Source organism: Pogona vitticeps, chromosome 6 (assembly GCF_051106095.1).
Source record: "Pogona vitticeps strain Pit_001003342236 chromosome 6, PviZW2.1, whole genome shotgun sequence".
In the NCBI taxonomy this organism is placed as follows: Eukaryota; Metazoa; Chordata; class Lepidosauria; order Squamata; family Agamidae; genus Pogona; species Pogona vitticeps.
In genome coordinates, this window is record NC_135788.1 from 93,775,810 (window position 1) to 93,795,984 (window position 20,175).

General features: G+C 40.9%; 1 protein-coding gene across 1 annotated transcript; it reads right to left on the reverse strand.

Moving 5' to 3' along the window:
* Positions 1-1,808: 1,808 nt before the first annotated feature.
* Positions 1,809-18,584, reverse strand: PRR29 (proline rich 29). The gene is made up of 6 exons (XM_020785613.3): positions 15,849-18,584; positions 14,013-14,106; positions 10,789-10,892; positions 8,593-8,795; positions 3,359-3,429; positions 1,809-2,103 (listed from the first exon to the last, which is right to left on the reverse strand). Exons 1-6 carry the CDS (start codon positions 15,903-15,905, stop codon positions 2,072-2,074), a joined length of 561 nt encoding a protein of 186 aa, XP_020641272.3. The 5' UTR covers positions 15,906-18,584; the 3' UTR covers positions 1,809-2,071.
* Positions 18,585-20,175: the final 1,591 nt, after the last annotated feature.

Below are 20,175 nucleotides of genomic sequence, written 5' to 3' on the forward strand. Positions count from 1 at the left end.
CTTTGGGAGGCACAGTCCTGTATAGAGCAGGCTAAACACTAATTCAGCTCCGGTCAAAGCATCAGAAAAAACAACTGCATCAGTGTTCACATTTTGACTGAACTGAGCTTCAGTTAATCAGCTCTTAGTCCATTTCTGACTCCACACACTTGCCCTGGCTGACATCCAGTCCCACACCTGGATTAGATGGACAGGAGAAATAAAAATGTGTGTCACTCAAATCCTTGACTTACCTTTCCCAGCCAAGGTATATCCTGCCCCCCCTTATGTCAAGTTTATTCTATGTAAGCTCTCAGAGCATTCTGCAAAGAAGTCTGAGACTTGTAATTGAGTCAGCGGGTGAGAATACTGTACTGCAGATTTCTGCACAGAGAAAATTGCTTATGATAAATCCAGTGACATCTGGCGTATGGATGCTCCCGGTGTTTTCCCGTAGAGCATGGTTGGTGATCTCAGTGGGAATTGAAGGCCATTTGTCAGATCTATTGGCATCCCAACGAGTCAAAACTCTTAAAGGACTAATTTGCATATTAATTTTTAAGTAGAATGATAGTGTATGTTGCTGCAATCGGCTTTTTTTAACCTGGAAAATGGATTTAACAGTTTCTCCAGTTAAAACTCCCCCTTGAGCTCTCTTATGATATAAATATTTTTAAAAGAATGATTAAACATTTTTGGAAGGGTGAGGGAGGCTTCTGGAGTGCCAGGATTCCTTCTGATCATTGCCAAACCGTCCCAGCAAGGGCTCCCTCTAAACATGGCAAAACCAGCCTGCCACGTAGGTGCCACTTAAACTTTTTCCTAGTCTCTTTTACCGTAAGTCTGTAATACATATTTCACCTCCCCTGAATCCATAGTACAGACTATGACATGAAATACAGCAGAAACACCACATTCTGGAATGTTCCTTTCAGCCAGCTGTAGAACACACAACCTATGGTAAGGCCACTGAAGAAGGCCACTCTGCCTCTGTCTATTCACATTCACCAAAATTATCAAGGCAGGATCCACCTACAAACCAGGCCAGACACTTCCACACTGCCTGTTGTTGTTTTAGCTGCATTTTTGCCTGATTTTAAAAATTAGTCAAAGCAGGCAATCAGCTCCGCTTCCTCATTTAGCTGCTGTTCATAGACAACTGGCTTCTGAAGGATTCAGGGACTGGAATCCCATGGAGCTGCAACATGGAGTGGAGAAACCTCACTTCCATTTCGTTCCCTCTATATTTCCCAAGCATGTTGTAGGGAGGATGCAAAGGGATGCAACAGACAAGATGGACGTAGAGTTTCTTCCACTTATTTATTTATTTACAGTATTTATTTGATTTATACCCCGCCTATCTGGGCAACTCGTCCACTTACTGATGGGTCTGTGTGCAAAATGTTAATTAAATACACTAGCATCCAGATCAATCAATCAATCAATCTTGCCAGGAGGGCCGTTTCTGTTTTAGAGAAAAGAATGTGGGTATAAAGTCTTTTCCTGTTTCCTCCTGGTTTCTAGATGGCCTCTTGTAGTCAGATGTTTTCTGCATTACTTATCTGTTTGTAACGTAATATCCTCCTTTTGATTTTCATTGTGTAGTCTGGTCTCTAGAACTACAGTGGGCTCAATCCAGCATGGATTGCAAGAGCAGCAGCATCATCATACACTTATATATACAGTATATCGCTACACCACACTAGTGTCACATTTAAGGAGACCTGTTGTTTTTGTGAGAGCAAGAGTATTATCAAAATTAGAAGTCAAGGGCAATCAGTAGCTATGAATATTCTGTTCCGTTCAAAAAGAAGGCGAATAAACTCTCATTTACAGAGGATTAAGTTTACTCCTCCCCCAAAATACATAATAAAGTACTGTATATTTCTGGTTCTCATAACATACATATACACAAAGGCAACTCTTTGAAGGTCTTGATCCAATGTCAGGGAGCTATTTGCACGGAATTATTCATGTCAGGCCAAGCTCCAAGTCTGCTTAATCAACATCTGGTGCTTGAAGGGATGGCAGGAGAAGTTCCAGATAGCCATGCTGGATGAATATTGGAGGGTGAACAGGTGAGATTTTCACATCATAATTGACCTTCGCTGAAGTCATAGTACTCTAGAAGAACAAACTGGTTCTGTTAGTCGCTCTAGTGCAGCAAAGCACGGAGTATAACGGTATCAGTGATATTGTGAATACATGGGCAGAGACTAAGGACATATCCAGACAGAGGAAGTTGGAGTGGTCTGGTTCATGCTTAAAATGTTACTTTTAAAGATCTATTTTATCTTACACTTGATTAATTCTTCCATTCATATTGACTGATCTTTTTTCTCCTATGAGAAGGGTCCAGAACAGACACTTCTTTAGACTGCTCCAATTAATGGAAGGGGACTTTTAATTAATTATACTCCCCTCCCCACCCCCTTCCATGCCATTTCCTATGTTCATTGTTTGGGCTGTGGTGACTTCCTTTTTGTTGTTAAATAAAGTAAATGACATAGCACAACAGTGTCTACCTATCATGCAACACATAATACCACCAATATATCTCATTTATCTAGAATAGCACTGCATCAATAGGAAGATATGTTTTTTAAAAATCTAAAATGGTAGACTAGATGAAAATAGAGAAGTGGGGTTCTCCATCATCCATTTCAATGCCACAACCCACCAAATGCATCACAGGGTTGTCAACTCAGATAAAACCATCCACAGTTGTATTTTGGTGCAAAGTAACCATCCACATGGACTACAGAATGGGATAATTAGGAGCACTCCAAATCACGCCCCAAAAGCTGTAGCCCTAGCACTGTGCCAAAAAAGAGGTGGATGGCTCTAAAAAAGGTCAAAATACATGTGGACACTGTAATTTTATTAAAATCAAACAGCACCAAGAGAGATCCAACTGGTGAGCTGCATGTCCAGACATGCTCTGAAACAAAACAATCGGTCCTTCATGATTTGTAATGTGGAGAATGTTCGTGTAATGTGCCTGTTTGCTTCCCCAAAGCTCTCTTTATATTTGTAAATAAAACAAATCTGAGAATAGCATGCATCTCCAATGCTCCCCCAGTCAAGAGAAGCTAAATTCTGTAATGCTTCCTTGTCCCTTCCCAACAGGCAGTGGCAAAGAGATAAGAACATTAGGCAATAGGTACAAGTGGACAGTAACTTAACAAATAAAAAGGATGGAAGGTATTGTAGAGCATTGGGGTAGCTGGCAAAGGTGTTGTCATGCCAAGACAAGGCTGGCAGCAACAATGCACCTCTGAAAAGCTATCCTGAGAGGAAGCTTGGGTAGGAATGGTAGTTATCCTAGGAAGTAGACACTAGGAAAGACCCACTTCGAGGCTGTATTCTTCACCCTTACCTGAAGCTGGTGGGACATCAGCTGTTACAGTTCCTGTGGCACTTGGTGGAGGGGGTGGAGGAACCGCTTGACTATTGGGGAAAGTAAACAAGAAGAAGTGTTACTAAAAAGGGGGACAGGTTGGGGGAGAAGACTCCACCAGTGATTTTCTGTGCTTGTTATAATGCAAGTAAAGGAATCTGCTTTACATGACACAGAATTACACATTCCCCCAAAGAAGCTTTCATATTTCTTTTGCAAAATCCAGTTACTTACTATAAGTGTAAGAAATAAATACAGTGGTGCCTCGCATAGCGACGTTAATTGGTGCAGCAAAAATTGCTGCAAAGCGATTTCGTCGCTATGCTATTTTAAAAAGCCCACAGGAATGCATTAAAACATGTTTAATTTGTTCCTATGGGCTTAAAACTCACCTTAAAGCGGAAATCCTCCATACGGCAGCTATTTTTGATGCCCGGTAAGCGAGGAATCCGTGCGAAAACACAGCGGGCGGCCATTTTTTTCCCCAGCGGCCATTTTGGAACCGCCAATCAGCTGTTAGAAAAATCATCACTTTGCGTTAATCGGTAAGCAAAACAGGGTACCAATCATTGCAAAGTGATTTTTCCCCATTTAAAACATCGCAATGCAATCGCAAAAGCGATCACAAAAAGTTCGTCGGTATGCGATTTCGTCGTTAAACGGGGTGCATGTTAATCGAGGCACCACTTGTATATAAATGCAGCATAAATAAGTTCAGCCAGTACCTACAGTATCAGGTGAAATGTTCCAAGCCACAGGGCGAAGGTTTAAGGAGTCATCTGCTGAGACACTACTACTACTCTCACACAGGGCAAAATCCTGTTGCTTAGCATAGTAAAGCACATTAGGGTAGACCTGTTGAATCAATGAGGATTTGGTGAATCAACTCCCCCATAAGTGTAATTTTTTCAAATGGGGCTACTCTCACTGTTACTTTAGCGTAGTTAGGTCAGTTAAACTTTCCATTTGAATTAATGGAAATTAGGAAAAGTTGAATCACCAAATCCCCATTGATTTAGTGGGCTTATTCTAGTGTGATTTACTATGCTAAGCAAGAGATTTTGGCCAATATTTCTACTCCTGGACATGAAGAAAGATAATACATTATACAAGATAGATAGGCACTCACGACTGCAACCTTATTCTGATGACAGGAGCTGCTGGTGTTTGATGAAAAATTTAGAACGTTAGGATCGGAGATTTAATTCAAGCAAAAAAGCACAGCATTCCCGTTTATGGTGATCCATCCCAACTATGGCTGATCTGCACAACCATTTATTTATTTATTTCCATTTGTGGGCCACTTTTCTGCCACTTAAGGGATCCTAGGTAGCTCACAAGTTATTAAAAATGAACGGACTAAACCCACAATATATTCTACAACTAAAAAACAATTAAACATACAGCAATATTAAAACAATTACTTAAAACTGTTAAAAACCCATAGATCACATTAACACACATAAATTATAACAGCATCCAGCACATGACATAAAAATTGCCTAATTAGTTGTTAAATGCCTGGAAGGCTGGAAGGGGAAGAGGGTGGTGGTCAGTTTAGCCCTTCCAGGGGAGGGCGTTCTACAGCCTCTGAGCAGCTACGGAGAAGGCCCTCTCTCATGTTCCCATCTGAGGTACCTACGAAGGTGGTGAGACTAACAGAAGGGCCTCCCTTAAAGATCTTAAGAGCTGAGAAGGCTCCTAAAAGTAGACACAGTCCTTAATTTCACTTTGTTCCCCATGGAATTGCTCTCTCTCTCTCTCTCTCTCTCTCTCTCTCTCTCTCTCACACACACACACACACACACACACACACACACACACACACACACACACACACACACAGACACACAGACACACACACAGAGAGACACACACACACACACACACACACACAAATCTCTCCACCTTCTTAAGGCAGAACATTGATTTGTTAATTTTGTGACATCAAGTTACTTCCGATCTATGGTAACCCTATGAATTAGGGGCCTCCAGAATGTCCCATCATTAACAGCCTTGCTCAGGTCTTCAAAACTAAAGACTGTTTTTGGTTTTTTTTTCTTTTTCTTTCTGGGGACAATCTATCTCATGTTAGGTCTTCCTCTTCTTTTCCTGAGGTCCTCCTCTCTCAGAGGATTTCCAGATTGACTTATCACCCACTTACTTGTCTTTGTAATGGCCAGTGACATCTGTATAGCCCACAGCATATGCCAAGGAATAATTTTTCCTATCAGCTTTCTTTGCTGTGCAGCGTTCATATCCTTACATCACAGTCAGGAATACAATAGTGTGGATGGTCTTAGTCGCCAGTCTTACTCTTAAGGATCTTAGTTGCTTCATAGCAACCCAGTCACAATCTTCTTCTGATTTCTTGGCAGCAGTCTCCATTTGAATTGAAGATTAATACAGGGTACAACTAACCTTTAACTGTTTTGATATATTCATTGTCAACCTTCTGTAGTCAATGTAATACTGTAATCCTGCTTTCACACTTTCTTTAATCTTCCTCAGTACTAGTTTCAAGTCATTTCTTCTTAGTGCCAGTAATATAATGTAACCATCATATCTTTATTGGTGTTTCTTCCACCAATGTTCGCTTCTTTATCTGGATCCAGTTTTATGTATGTACAATATGTTCTGCGTATAGATTTTACAGGTAGGAGAGTAAAAACACTGCCTTGTCTGTGTTTTTGCTAGTTAGACACCATTCTGTTTCTCCATATTCTGTTGTTTTAAATGTTACTCAGCATAAACTGGGAGATTAATTCCCTGCTCTTGAGTCTGTGTAAATGAAATCACTGCAGTCCCCTTAAGTTTTAATTAATTCATTATTGATTTTGGAATAAAAAGTGGGATTTACAGAGAATAAGGAATGTGTTATTATCATTGACCCACTGGGAGTTCAATTGTTGCTGACACCTTCCAAAGTGTTCTATTGTTTTAAAGTTACCTGTCTCAATTTGATAGTTTTGGCAAATCCCATAATAGAATTACTGGCTGGGGATGGTGGACTCCATGTTGGGAAAGGCTGTCTGATCTAAAGCATGGGATCTCACCACTGATCTCCATTAGCCTTCTCTTAAGCATTCAGCCAGCCATGCCAAATACTTGGATCGTTTTTTTCCATAAATGTTCACAATATACGCCACTTCCACTGATTTGGAAGTAGAATTTCCATTTGAAAAAGAAGAAGAAGAGGCATGATTTCAATCTTTATTAGTAAGCAGATGGAAAAGTTTACATCTGAAAACTTATGAACCTATTGCCACCACAGGGATTGCTCAATAACAAAAAAGACTAGCATGGAAATAAACAAGATTTCCTCGCCCCTCCCCTTATAGTCTCAGGTTAAATTCATGAACTAACATGAACTAATCAGGGCAGGAGCAGAGCTTAACAGACGTGACAGATGGACAGTAATTCTTTTCTCTCCAAAGCCTTCATTAAAAATATAGAGTAAAAGTGGCACACAGATAAGAAAAAAGACAGAGCTGTTCTCTTATGAGTACTAAAGAGGAAAATACCACTCGGGACTTTACTAAAGGAATGATATAAGAAAAGTTGCTATGACTATAAATCTTTAGCCAACTGATGACGGAATGCTTCGTTGCTGTAGTGAAGAAACAGGCTGAAAAATTATCAGCCCTAATAAAGTAATCAATAATTGTAAAGAGAGCAGAGCATTCTTGTGAAGACTGTTTGGAGCAAATAAAGAGCTACAAAGAGAAAATTACTTAGAACAGATCCCTTCCTCCCACAGTAAGGCATAAGGAGTTGTTAAAAGTTGTGAAAAGACTGGTTAGAAGAATTGAAGTACTTAAAGGGCAGAAAGAGAGAGCTGAGAGCTTTGTAAATATTATATTGTTAAAAAGAACCCATTTTGGCAATTCAGAGATTTAAAGATAAGCTTAGGAAGGCAAAGCGGAAGGAAAGGAATGGTTGAACTCTGAATAATAATCCGGTTTCTCCGGATGATAGAGGGGAGCAGTAGGGATAAATCCTCCCTCTGCTGGATGTAAAGAAAATTGGAGCCTCTAAAGATAGCAAATGCAGAAATTAAGGAAATTAAAGATATCTAAAGGAACTCTCTTTTTCAAAGCTTAAATAAAAAGACATTGGAAAATACAGAAGGGATTTACAAGTTATTGAAACTGTTTAATTGATGCCGAACCATCTGATCACAGAAGACTGAAGAAGCTGCTTGGTTGAGTAGTGAAACATTTCAACCAAACAAGAAAGAAGTCTAGTTGCCATGACTCAACTTCCAGATAACCTCACCTGGATGACTGAGAATCTTCACAGATACATCTGATCGTAGATTGCAGAGAATCCAGCAAGCCCAGGAAATTGGATGCAAGATGGAAATCTCCTGAGAATGAATCATCTACAGAAACAAAATTTTTTTCTTCAAATTTTGGTGGAATTGAAGGAACTAAAAATAGATTTGTCTTCAAAGAGTCCCCAGCAGAATACCTGAATCGAAAGGGCAAATAGAGAAAAAAGAGAAAAACTGTACCAGCAGATGGAGCTCAAGAGGACTTTATGTGAAGAAGCTTTGGAGAAACTAGGGACATCAATAAAAGGCAGTATCAAAAAGAGATTTAAATATTGCAAATGAATCAAGATAATAGATCCAGTTCAGAGTTGGAGGAACAGAGTGGAAATGGGGAAAAAAAGAAAATCAAATGAGGTGATGGGTGGTCCAAGTATGCAGGAAGAAGTGGCTGTGAGATGGAAGAGGGAGAAAAGAGGGGAGAAGAGAAGGGTGTAATGCAGTCTTATGTGTTAAGAACTTAAATGATAAATAGTCATCGGGAAAGAAGAATAGACAGTATGAGATAGATGTAGGTATATAAGATAGTAGAGAATATACTTGATTTTCTCTTTCTACTCCTAGTAAAAATTAATAAACCTGGGGAAAAGGTGATATAGATCGCTGGTTCTTAACCTTTGTTACTCCGGTGTTTTTGGACTGCAACTCCCAGAAGCCTTCACCATCAGCTCTGCTGGCTGGGGTTTCTGGGAGTTGCAGTTCAAAAACACCTGAGTAACAAAGGTTAAGAACCACTGATATAGATGTTCCCTTAAGATGAGCTGCTACTGTCTCACGGATTCTGTTAGCATGATGTGTTCAAACATCTAAGGAAAACTATCCCCTCTGCCTTCCCCTGTAGTTCATGGTGTTTTTGTTCCCCCCCCCCAGCTACCCTTACCCATCGGGTCCCCTTCTTGTCTGAATGGACGGGCCCACGTGGCGGATGACTGGTTGTTGTCGGGGCCAAGCTGGTGGTTGAAAAGGGGGCTGCCATGCCATGACTGGAACAGTGTTTGGATAAGGGATATAATGGTGGTGGAATACAAAGGGTGTGGGGCTATTCTCTTCGTCTTCCTCTATGTGCCAAAGGACATTGGAGGCCTGCAAGGAACAGAAAATGAGAATCTCGAGAAATTACACAACAAAATCTATCCTCCTATTTGCCCCTCTACCCCCACCTCCCCCCACGATGTTTTCTTCTCTGAAAGAGAAATACTGTACGGGACTTTGAACACTAGGGTGCCATCAGGTGAGAACTTTGGGGCAGGAGGGCCCCCAAATGCAACCTGTCTGGCTTATCGCATTTTGAAGTAGCTAAGGTAATACATTTTAACACCTAAAGAGGCACAATCCCTTTAAAACTGTTAAATCTAGAATGACCTTACTGCTCCACTGTTTGAGCAGGCAAGCTACGGCAAAATAAGGTTAGATGACCTTTCCCTCAGTTGCTCCTCTGTTTTGAAGTTCCATCTCTTATAGCTCTTTGGGTTTAATTAAAAATAGTGCCATAATAAAGAATCACAGAACTGTACATCATGTGCAATACGGTCCCAAGTCCCTCCCTCTGACTCTAGCTTGCAGTAGAGCTATGTCTAGATCACTGGTTCTTAACCTTGGGTTACTCAGGAGTTTTGGACTGCAACTCCCAGAAGCCTTCACCACCAACTGTGCTGGCTGGGGTTTCTGGGAGTTGCAGTTCAAAAACATCCGAGTAACAAAGGTTAAGAACCACTGGTCTAGATGCAAGGCAGATGGTAATTCATGAAGGAAAGGAGGAAGAAAGAGTTAATCCATTTTCTCTGTTAAGCTTCTAGAAGAGTATCATAACATCATTAATTTTAACCAAAATAACAATATGCTTAATATTCATGCAGTTCAATAGAGCAGAAGTAGGGAAATTGTGCCCCTCCAGGCAGCAGACTACAACTCCCGTCATATGCAACAACAGGAGATGCTGGCTGGGGGTGGTGGAAGCTGGAGTCCCAGCACAACTGAAGGTCCATAGTTTCTCCGCCCACATTTAACTGCTGAGGATGTTTCTCATAGTGTGTCGGTGCTTTGTATGTATGTGTTCCTGCCCCCTTTCATATATCCAGCACTGCAGTTCTAAGATGATGAGGATGACAATGATGCTTAGCCTGAAAATGTTTTGCCAGTTTCAGAAGAACAGCCAGACTGCACAACCCATCTCCCTGTAATCTGATAAAGCTGAAATTCATAATATTGCTGCTAAAGATGGCAAGCCATTCCAACTTCCCCAACTTTTTTTTTAGTGGGTGGGGAGTGTTTGGGGAATTTTATGTGTGTGCATGTGTCTGGTCTCTGGATGTCTGTGAATTTCATTGTATGGGTATACAGTACAGTGTATATACTTACAATGACAATAAATAAATAAAATAAAAAAAATAAAGATGGCAAGCCATCCCAACTTTCCTCAGTTACCTTCTTCCTGTCTCCTCAGGTATAGTTAAGGAAATATGTTGTGTGATATCACAGCCCACATTTCTTTACCTGCCTGTTTGCCTGCTGGCCCCTACCAGTCAGAGAGAAGAAATAACAAGAGGGCAGGAAAACTAAGATGAGGATTTCTGTTTTTCACATTAACTCTGTAACCTGTATCATGTTTAATTTCAGGCTGAATCTGTAGTGTAAATGCAATGCAAGATAGCAGCAGACGTGTTATGGTTTATGCTTCTGTTGGTTAACCAATGATGAAGGGGTGTGGGGAAGAAATCACACATATTCAATAATCCACATTAATATTTCACCTTCTAAATTGCAGTTTTAGAATTTGAAAAAAAATGTTTCTTTCCTATTTGGTTCTTGGGATTCAGTTTGAAGGACTAATTTCAAAGAAAAGGGAGCAGGATCCAACCCGTTAAAAGTTCCTAAGGTAATTAGTTTCATTGAAAGAAAGTGAAACATGTTCTTGTCTCTTCTGCTTCCATTCAGCTGGGTCATGTTCATAATCAATTTCTCAAATAATTTTAAGTAGTACTGTCCCTTAAATTCTTCCGTTGATTCATATTTAAAGCCTATTTTAATGGGGCATGACTAAGGGTGTATACGTAACAGTTCAGTTCTCGTTATCTACCTGTGCAGGGCTCTGTTCAAAGTGTGCCATTGCCGTCATGGCCAGGTTGTTCATGACTACCTGGTACATCTGTGCATTTTGTATCATCATCAGCTCCATTAAATCTGACAGGAAGTAAGAGCATAATAAGATTAATGGATTATACTACACAGAGAGGAAATGCAGAAGCTTTGAAGTTCAGAAGCCAGTTGAAAAGCTAGCTGGTGGCAGGCAGTGAGCAAATCCAGTGGAAGATGATATCAATGGTCCGAATATAATAAGCCCTATCATAGCCTTAGACAGAATCCTATAAAACAGGAAGGACATCTCAGTCATTGTCATTAAAATATGATCTTCCAACACACAGCAGTGGTGTAAATGGCATTTCATTAATGAGTTACTGCTTCCTTACCTCATTGCACCATAACTTCTGATTGGCATGCTAGGAAGGATAGAAGTGGTGCCTTCTTAACTAGTGGTAATTCACTGCCACAGTTTAGACCATTCCACTTAATGAACCAATGGGTCAATATTTAAATTTGGTTCCAGACTGCATGGAGAACCTCCAGGGGCAGAAGAAACCTTCTTCCTCAGAAAGCTGAGATCCCAAGACAGATGGATCTATCTGGCTTCAACTGGAGGTCTCTTTGTGGTCTAAGGATCAAAGACTTGAAACAGGATCACATGGTAGAAATAGTGGTAGAAGGAACTGGGACTAACCTCCTCCTGCTGGTGCATTCATTCAACATCAGAGTATGGCTACAGCTACTCACATAACACACACAACAAATATGAACAATCAAATTCACTGCTATTGGACACATAGTAGAGATACCTTTACTGTGAGGGATTTTCCTTAGAATGTTTTGACATGAAAGAAGTTAGTCATTTCTCAGAGTGGGAAATATCAAAGTCCTAGGACAGCAACTCTTTTGTATGGAAACCTTACCTAAATCACAATACACTGCCACTGGAGAATGAATGGCAGATATTGTAACAATAAGAGTAGCAACACTATTGTTGGAATGTGGTTTCAACAGTGTCTCATGCACAATGTAGTACGTAGTACCTATTGGCCAATATCTGTAATGTCACTAGTGATGAGTAAAATGTGTACAGATGTATGTTGAAAGAGAAGCAAGTGCCAATGTGGCCTAAGAGACTCATCTGGTGATGCTCTGGGTAGTAGATACCAATACCTGCTGCAGTGCTGTGATCAGTAGCATGTGACTGGGTCATCTCAGCTGCCATTTTAAATTTCTCCAGTGTTCTTGACAGTTTCATTCTAGGTCATTCTGGCGCATAGGAATTGTGGATATGTGTTTGGTTTGGTTTTCTTTAATAAAACCCTCTCAACATTTTCAGATTTTTAGAATAATTTTTATCGAAAAAGGTTGACATTCAAAACCTAAACATATGAGAAAAGCAAAACTGACAGAATTGTCCATCTAAGCAGAGCGCTTAACAATGACTGAATCCTGTTATGTAATTTTATGCTGGAATAACCAGGATCAGGCTTTGGAAACATTTAATTTAACCTCACGGAGAGCTTCCTATCGCCACCCTCACCCCCATTTTAGGTTCTGAGGCTCTTAGGGCTCCCTCTTGCCCTTTTGCTTTGGGAGCCTTGGTATGCTTGGTGGTGGCGGGGGGCGCTTTAATAGTTTATTTTAAAAAATGCAGCTGGTCACTACCACTGGGATCAGAACTCACCAGCAATGATCCAGTGGTGATGATATATGTATGTCTGAGATTTTCATTTTGTTCATTTTACATAAGAACTGCCCAGCATGACTAATTTCCCCACAAATTAGACAAAAGTAATTTGGGGTTTTTAAAGAAGCAAATGTGGAAGAAAGTGAATCTGACAGATTTGTCTGTCCTTGGTGGGAACCTGGGTTAGGCACCATCTCATATAGGTTCTCAAGGGTGCCAGGTCTAACGCATGCATCTCATATCTAAGGCATGCCTATTAAGAATGGAGCCCCTTGATTTCAGCGAGACATCCGAATATTGCAAGCAGAGGCTAGCAGCATTTGAACATGAAAGAAGATGCACCACAAGTGGGTCTTGGTCATTTCATTTCCCTGCATTTGTCAGATCCTTTTTTTCCCTACAAAAAATGACACTTTCACATTCCAAAAACAGAAAGGCAAGTTTCATGTATACTGATTTATAAGCATGGCTGCACATTCAGAAATAATTACTGTACTTGAAAAAGAAATGTAATTCATCCTGGTTACAATGGGAAAGGCTGTTATCAAGCCATCTGTGAGCCTGGTAAAGGTATTTCCTTAGAGAAGGCTCCTCATGCTGACAGTCAGAAAGGCACCATGCAGCTCCTCCATGTTTTTATTCTTAAAGATCTTCCCACAGGAAGAGAAAAGACAGAACAACTGACAGAAAAGAGCAATTATGAGCAGAGGAGAACAATGTCCAAAGCCCTTGTAAAACAATATCTGAAGCCCCTGTAAAATTCAGTGAATAGGCAGGATGATGGCATAACCAATGTGTTCTCCAGCTCTGTTTCACTTTTTCTGTACAGGTATTAATTCTGATCATCTAAATCAAGGCCTTTGCTACTTTCCGTCTTTCCACTGGGTGTGGATTGGACAGCCTTTCAAACAAAGCAATGCCTTCAAATAAAAGACCATTTTCTATGCAGGAGGACACATGCTCAGCCGCAAAGTGATAGGCATGTATAAGGGGAAACAATGAGTGTCAGTCTGCTGGGCTAACTTGCCACAGCCACCACACAGTAAAGGAGGGACCTGAATTACTTGTCTAGTTGAATCCATCAGACTGATTCATGTTGTTCCTAGATGCTGGGTTTATGCAGGCAGATGTTCCTGCAGCTGAGCAAATGGTTACAAATGCATCCCCTTCTCTGCTTTCTTATCTGTGGAGACAACTGTCAGCTATTAATAAAGTGATGCAAGTGAGTTTTAGGCTGCCCTGAATTTTTATTTCTATTCAAATAGGGAGGAAGTGCTGCCAATGGATCTTTGACTGTTAAAACTCAACCATATGTTGAAACATCAGGCAATATATAATGTGCAAATTAAGGGTGGAGGGGTGTTCTATCCCTTGTCTCCCCCCCCTCCCAATATTCTGGAATGCAGCCTGATTGTGGAATGTTACAGATCTGCACTGAGCCACATCCATCTCCATCTGGAACTTTCAGTGCAGAATTTCAGTCTGGATAACTGTAGGCATGATTTTCATTCACTTGCTGAACTTCCTACCTTTTTTGATTTGCTTCTTCCTGCTGGCTGGAGGAAGAGCCTGCGGCATCCATGGCAACTGCTGGAGAATTGTCACCTCTGGCTGTTGAGCAATCTGAGACAAAGAAGTAGGTGAAGTGAAATGCATCCATCTCCATTTTAGGACAGCTATTTTTTCCTTGGGCCAGGGGCTGCTGGCGGTGGTGGTGAAGCAGAGTTCACAGAGTCAAACTGTCAAGACTTCTTGGTTTTAAAAGATCGTCTGTCCCCCACTGCTTCCCTCAGGCTCCCCTGTATCCTCCCAGCTTGGTTGCTAGTCTCACATCAAATAGGGGAGAAATGGATTTCACCAGAAGTAATATATGGTTCTGAATTATCCCAGTTGTAATGTAATGAGTACCTAAATTTCCAGTAATATATATAAATATAATTACATGCCACCAAGAAATTACGGTGACCCTTTGCTTACCAGTCAGATACCTAACTGTGTGACTGCACAGCAGAAAAAATGCAAGGTGTCCCCAGTTGAATTTGCTTTAGTTGTCTGCACAGGAATCAAGGGGGGAAGGGGACTGGCAAGCAGACTTGTTTGTAGCTTGAATCCATTTATCCTCTGTCTTTTGTTTATTTTCATTTTTTTTAGCTGCCCAGAATACTGGTTTGCCACTAGACAGGTGGGGTATAAATTTCATAAATAAATAAATGTTCACAAATAAATTACAGTGGGGTTAGTGTGATCCTTTATCTTTGGGGACCTGAAATCCAGAAGCTTCTGGAAGGCCAAGGGTTCCCTACGCATACTTGAGGCAGAAAGAGACGGTGAGGCAAATGACAAAATGCTCCGACACACTGCATTCTGTTAACTTGTCTGGAGCCAATTTGAGTCATTTTAAATTGGACATTGGTTTATCGTTTGACATAGGGTGGAGCCTAGATATTTTGATAGACAGCTCTCTTGAGTGATTTGCAACAGGTTAGGCAAGGGTTTCTAGCTCCCAACTGTTTGACAGTAAGAACATAAAAACTGAATACTGTACTCTCTAAATTAGAAAGGAGAGATAAAATTACAGAGAGAATGGGGATGGGGTGGGGTGAGTGGGTTCTTAGATGATCATCCTGTTAGCTCAGGTCAGGCACTGAGAACAAATTTTCTAGGTACCATGCTAGAAAAATTAATGGATCTCAGAGGGATGAAGGAAACAACAGCAAAGTAAATCCTCTAAACCAGCAGTCCACAAACTCTGCTACAAAGAAAAGATATCTGCCTACCCATCTAATTCATACTGCACCTTTCCACCAAAAAAGTACCAGTTGCAAAGGGAGGAGGCCTGGGCATGATCCTGAACGGTCTTCTCCAATTTTATTACCGTATTTTTTGCTCCATAAGACACACCTTTCCATAAGACGCACCATTTTTTTAGGAGAAGAAAACAGGAAAATATAATCTGTTTTCTTCGCTCCATAAGACGCACAGACTTTCCACCCCCCCTGTTTTGTGGGGAAAAAGTGCATTTTATGGTGCGAAAAATACGGTAATTCTGCAATATTTGCACTTATTTATTTATCATAAGGCCACTGGTACAGCTGGAGAGGCCCCAGTCCTGTTGCCACCATTGTGTTCTCCTTGTCTTTACATTATTACTCCTGTTGGGATGGCGGGACTGTCAGTCAATCTAGCAATGACATAATCAGGACTTTAAAAAAAATCCCCAGTAGATTATCCTGAAGTTAGTGCTTTCAGGGAGAGGTGGAGTAAAGAGGCCACCTCAGATCGAGAGAATTCTTCTCGCTGCTGCTCCCACCAGGCTTATCGGCCCCTCCCCCCTCTTAATGCCCCAGCTCACAAGAATAACTTACTGGCTGCTGAATAAAGTGGACTCCTGGGGAAACTGTGCCTTGGCCCCCAGGATCCATAGCAAAAGCCCAGCTGCTTGGTAGAAGACACAAGAAGCAGGAAAGGAGTCAGGGTGGTTGCTTAGAGATCTGTGTTCAAACATGCCTGCCCTGCCTAGAGGTGGATCTTTTTTTTCTTTCTTTTTGGTTCAGTTTGTAAACTGCCTTATAGAGGCACCAAAGGTTGTTTGCACAACAAAGCAAGATGTAATACATTTTCCATATAATGGAACACATAGATTGTCATACGTAACAATATATTATAAATATGCATATACAGAATTTTTTTTCTTTGGGCTCTTAATTCCAAGGCTTTGCAAGATTAGGAGTTAAATTTGCCCCCTTATTTTTCTATTATTATAAATTAGACCTCTTATTCTGTGGAGAGCTTGGAAAAGGCAATTTATTGCACCACAGCTCTCCAAATAGCCCAGGATTCGGGGTGTTGTAGTCCAAAAATGCTTTTTCATGTTGGTGAGGAGGGCTTTCTGTTTGCGTTTGAGCATGGCGCCTGCAGTTTGAGTGTCTGGGAGGGACTTTTATGGGCTGGGGTGATTGCCATTCCCTTCTGGCTCTGAATTCAAAGAGAGCCCTGCCCCTCTGATGAGTGTTCTTTTTCCTCTGTTCACTCCATGAGAAGCTGTATAATTTTATGAACATAATTTGGTGTCTCTAGGTGCCTGGGGGGAACTTTCCTGCAGAGGGCCTCCTTGTGGGTGTATATAACTGGGAAATCCAAAACCCAAACTTCACCAAACATGCAGGGCTTGTAGAAGAGAGGCTTTTCTGTGATCCTTGTGTCTGTAGGCGCTTGAGGGGTTGTTTTATAGCATTTTAAAGTTAAAAAAACACAACAAATTGATAAATTGATTCATTGATTCATCAAGAAAAAAAAATGTAAATTTGTGATTCATCAACAAAATTAATCACCATTTTTCTGATTCATGCCCATCTCTTAAGTTGTTACCAAAATCTTGTAGCCCCAAATAATAAAGAAAACAGCAGGTAAAGACACCTTCACTTCATGCTTTCTCCCAGAAACTTGCTAAACATTTATTGCTTTAACAAAACAAAATCAGACAAAGGAAGAGTTTGATGTAAATTGAAAACATTCCATATCATGTGTATTGTGAGCTCTAGTTGTTCTTAATAAAAGGGACTTGTCTGCTGTCCTTGTTTGGGATATTGAAAAATGACTTTGAGAGCCAAACCATAGCTTAGCTTTTCCCAAGCTGGTATTTCCCAGATATATTGGACTACAACATCCCTGCTGGCTGGGATTGATGGGAATTGCTATCCAATCTACCTGGAAGGCACTGGCTTGGGGAAAGCTGTGCATGTGATGCAGAAGGTGTGTGATCAGCTCTCCCCGTATTTGCTATTTAGAGCAGCCACAGAGAAGTTGAGGTAGGCACGGGGACTTCAGATTGGTTTGGAGAGAGACAGTGCTGGCTTGGGGGTTGTTTTTCAACACGGTGGCAGCTGGTGGGGCGAAGATATGGCAATTAGTGGCATTCAGAGCCAGGAGCAAAAGTGGGTGTTCCTACATTCAGGTAGAATCACACAAAAACAGTGTGAAGAACAAAAGAAGGCAAGCATCCCATAGTTCACACAAACACCTGCCTTTTGTAAAAAGGAAAGCAGGAATGGGAGAGCTGGGGTTAGCCTTAGCCAGAGACATGGTGCCACACCACTTCCCTAATGGATGAGTGGCTACTATCACATAGGCACAGATGGCACCACACATTGTTCTTCTTGTCACTTGCTCCTAATGTGGACCCCACTGGAATTGGAGATGGGGGGTGGAGAGTGGCAGAAGTATTTGTTTCTCCAGTGGGGCAAATACAGTGGGGTCTTGACTTGAGAACTTAATCCGTATTGGAAGGCGGTTCTCAAGTCAAAAAGTTCTCAGGGCAAATCTGCATTTCCCATAGGAATGCATTGAAAACCATTTGATCCATATCTGCTCTTTTCCGTCCATAGAAACTAATGGGAAGCTGCTATTCTGCCTTCGACCACTAGAGGGGGATATTTTGTTTCTTTTTTTCTTAGGTCAAGAAAGGTTCAGGGAAGGCAGGGAAAATACAGTCCAGGCAGTACATTACCAGGCAGTCTGAAGACTGTCTCCCAATCCACTCTCTAAACGCTGGGAGGAGTGAGGAAGCAGACAGGCACCCTTTTCACTGGCCAACAGTTAACCGAAAGTTCAAATGTTGCACTTTCCCTGCCTCCCACGTGGTTTTTTTCAGTTCTTAACTCAAATCTAAATATGTAAGTCAAGTCAATATTTTCCTATGAGAGTGGTTCTTAAGTCAAAATGTTCTTAACTCATGCCGTTCTTAAGTCAAGACCCCACTGTATCACACAGCATGAATAGGCAAGGGATTTAAAGCCAAAATAGACAAGAGATGGAAAAATTAGCCGTTAGATCTCTAGAACTTTGCTTTTTAAAATACTCCAAAAATACATTTTGTAATGGTTTCTCAAGACAGCTTTTGAAGGTTGGAAAAATGTTTTTAATAATAAAGATTAGTGGATAGAACCGAGTTCTTCTATAGAAATATTTTAGAAGATGGGACGTTCTGGGAATTGGTAGCAACGAACACACAAGCTGGTAATTTTATCCCAGAATCTCACAAGTGAGATGTGATTCCACCACTTCTCCTTAAGAGAACATTCAGAGTGAGACACTACATGAAAACTGACTTCTTGCTCTGGCCTCTGTCCTGTTGTGGCCTTCAATTACAGACCTAGAGTGTGTGGACAGTAGATCAGTTTACTGACCTTACAGAAATCTTCTCCAAGGTGCCTGACTTTTTTTAAATTCAGTGCCTCCTGGTGGTCCCAAATTGCAGTTAGGCTTTCTCTGAAATAGATAATATGTACCTGTGTGATTCCTTCAAAGTGGAAACAAAAGCATTATTTATCCAACATACAAAAAGGAGAACAGACAATAGCCTACTAGCTATTGGCCAATTCATCTTTTGGACATACCTTGCAAATTGTACACTCGCTATCTCTTAAACAAATCAAAGGGCAGAGTTGGCAAAACCTCTTTGCCCGGAGCAGGCATGTTTCTCTTCAGGTCACAGAATGACAGATCGCTACATTAGTTTGAAGGCTCAGACACAGAAGCATACTAGCTCTGTAGCAAACATATCTGTGTTGGATATACCGATATTTTAGCTTTTGTCTCCATTGTGTGATGAATCTGGATTGTCTGAAAAGACAGACATTGAGACACAGCTTCTAAAGTTACTGATTGAATTGTACTGTACCCTTACAGTTCAGGAGAGTATGGGCTGGCAAGGGTCTCTACCCAACTACATTTTGTTAAGTACAGGTGTCAAACGGGGATGTTTGTTGTCTCTCTGTTTATTCAATTGTTATTTTAATGACACTGTTTCTGCCTTATTTTTTCCTCACTCATTCAATGGCTGCATAGTCTCAGTCTTGCTATATGCCGATGACATGACATTTGTCTTTTGGTGAGGCTGAGGTTAAATTCTGTTTTGCCATCTTTTGTGCTTATAAACTGGGCCTCAGAATGAACAGCTGTAATGAATATTAAGGGAAAAGGGGTGCTAAATACTTTTTAATATTCTTGCTGGAAAGGGAAAAGGGAGAAGCATCCATGGTTTCTGTGAATAAGTAGGCAGATAATTTACTGGCTCTTCAATCCTTTCAGAATTCATAACACCCCTTTCAGAAATTTATTGCCTCACAGAGTCCTAGAACCTTTTTTTATTTGAAAACTCTAAAGATTAGAGAGAAGTTGATTTGCATATTGAGATGAACTGACCCAATCTATGTGTCCCAAAGCAATAGTCAATTTGGAACACAATTATCCTTTATCTTCCACACTTCCTCCAATTTTGTGGAGGTATTTGATCCTAAAGAGGCACAAAGTTTACCTCAGGAAGTGGAGGGAACTGGAATTCCTCTAGCTGTGGAAGAAGAGGAGACTCATGAGGGTGCCTCAAGGAGAGAAAGTGGTCTAAGCTGCCCAGATTTTGAGAAATGGAAGCTGGAACAGGAATTTAAATTGAGGGAGCAGGCTAGAGATTTTGAAGCATACAGAAAAACTGTATTTTCTAGATTTGGGTATCAATCCAGAACACTTGGGGTGAAAATTTCATTCCCTGACCACAAAGCCTGAGGAATCTTATTCTCAGCTAGGGGCTAAACTGCTGCAATGGATGGAGAAAGGGATGGAATGTGAAAACGTCACTTCTCTTGAGCAGAAAAATATGATTGGGTTAGAACAATTTTATTCTATTTTGCCTGGGGC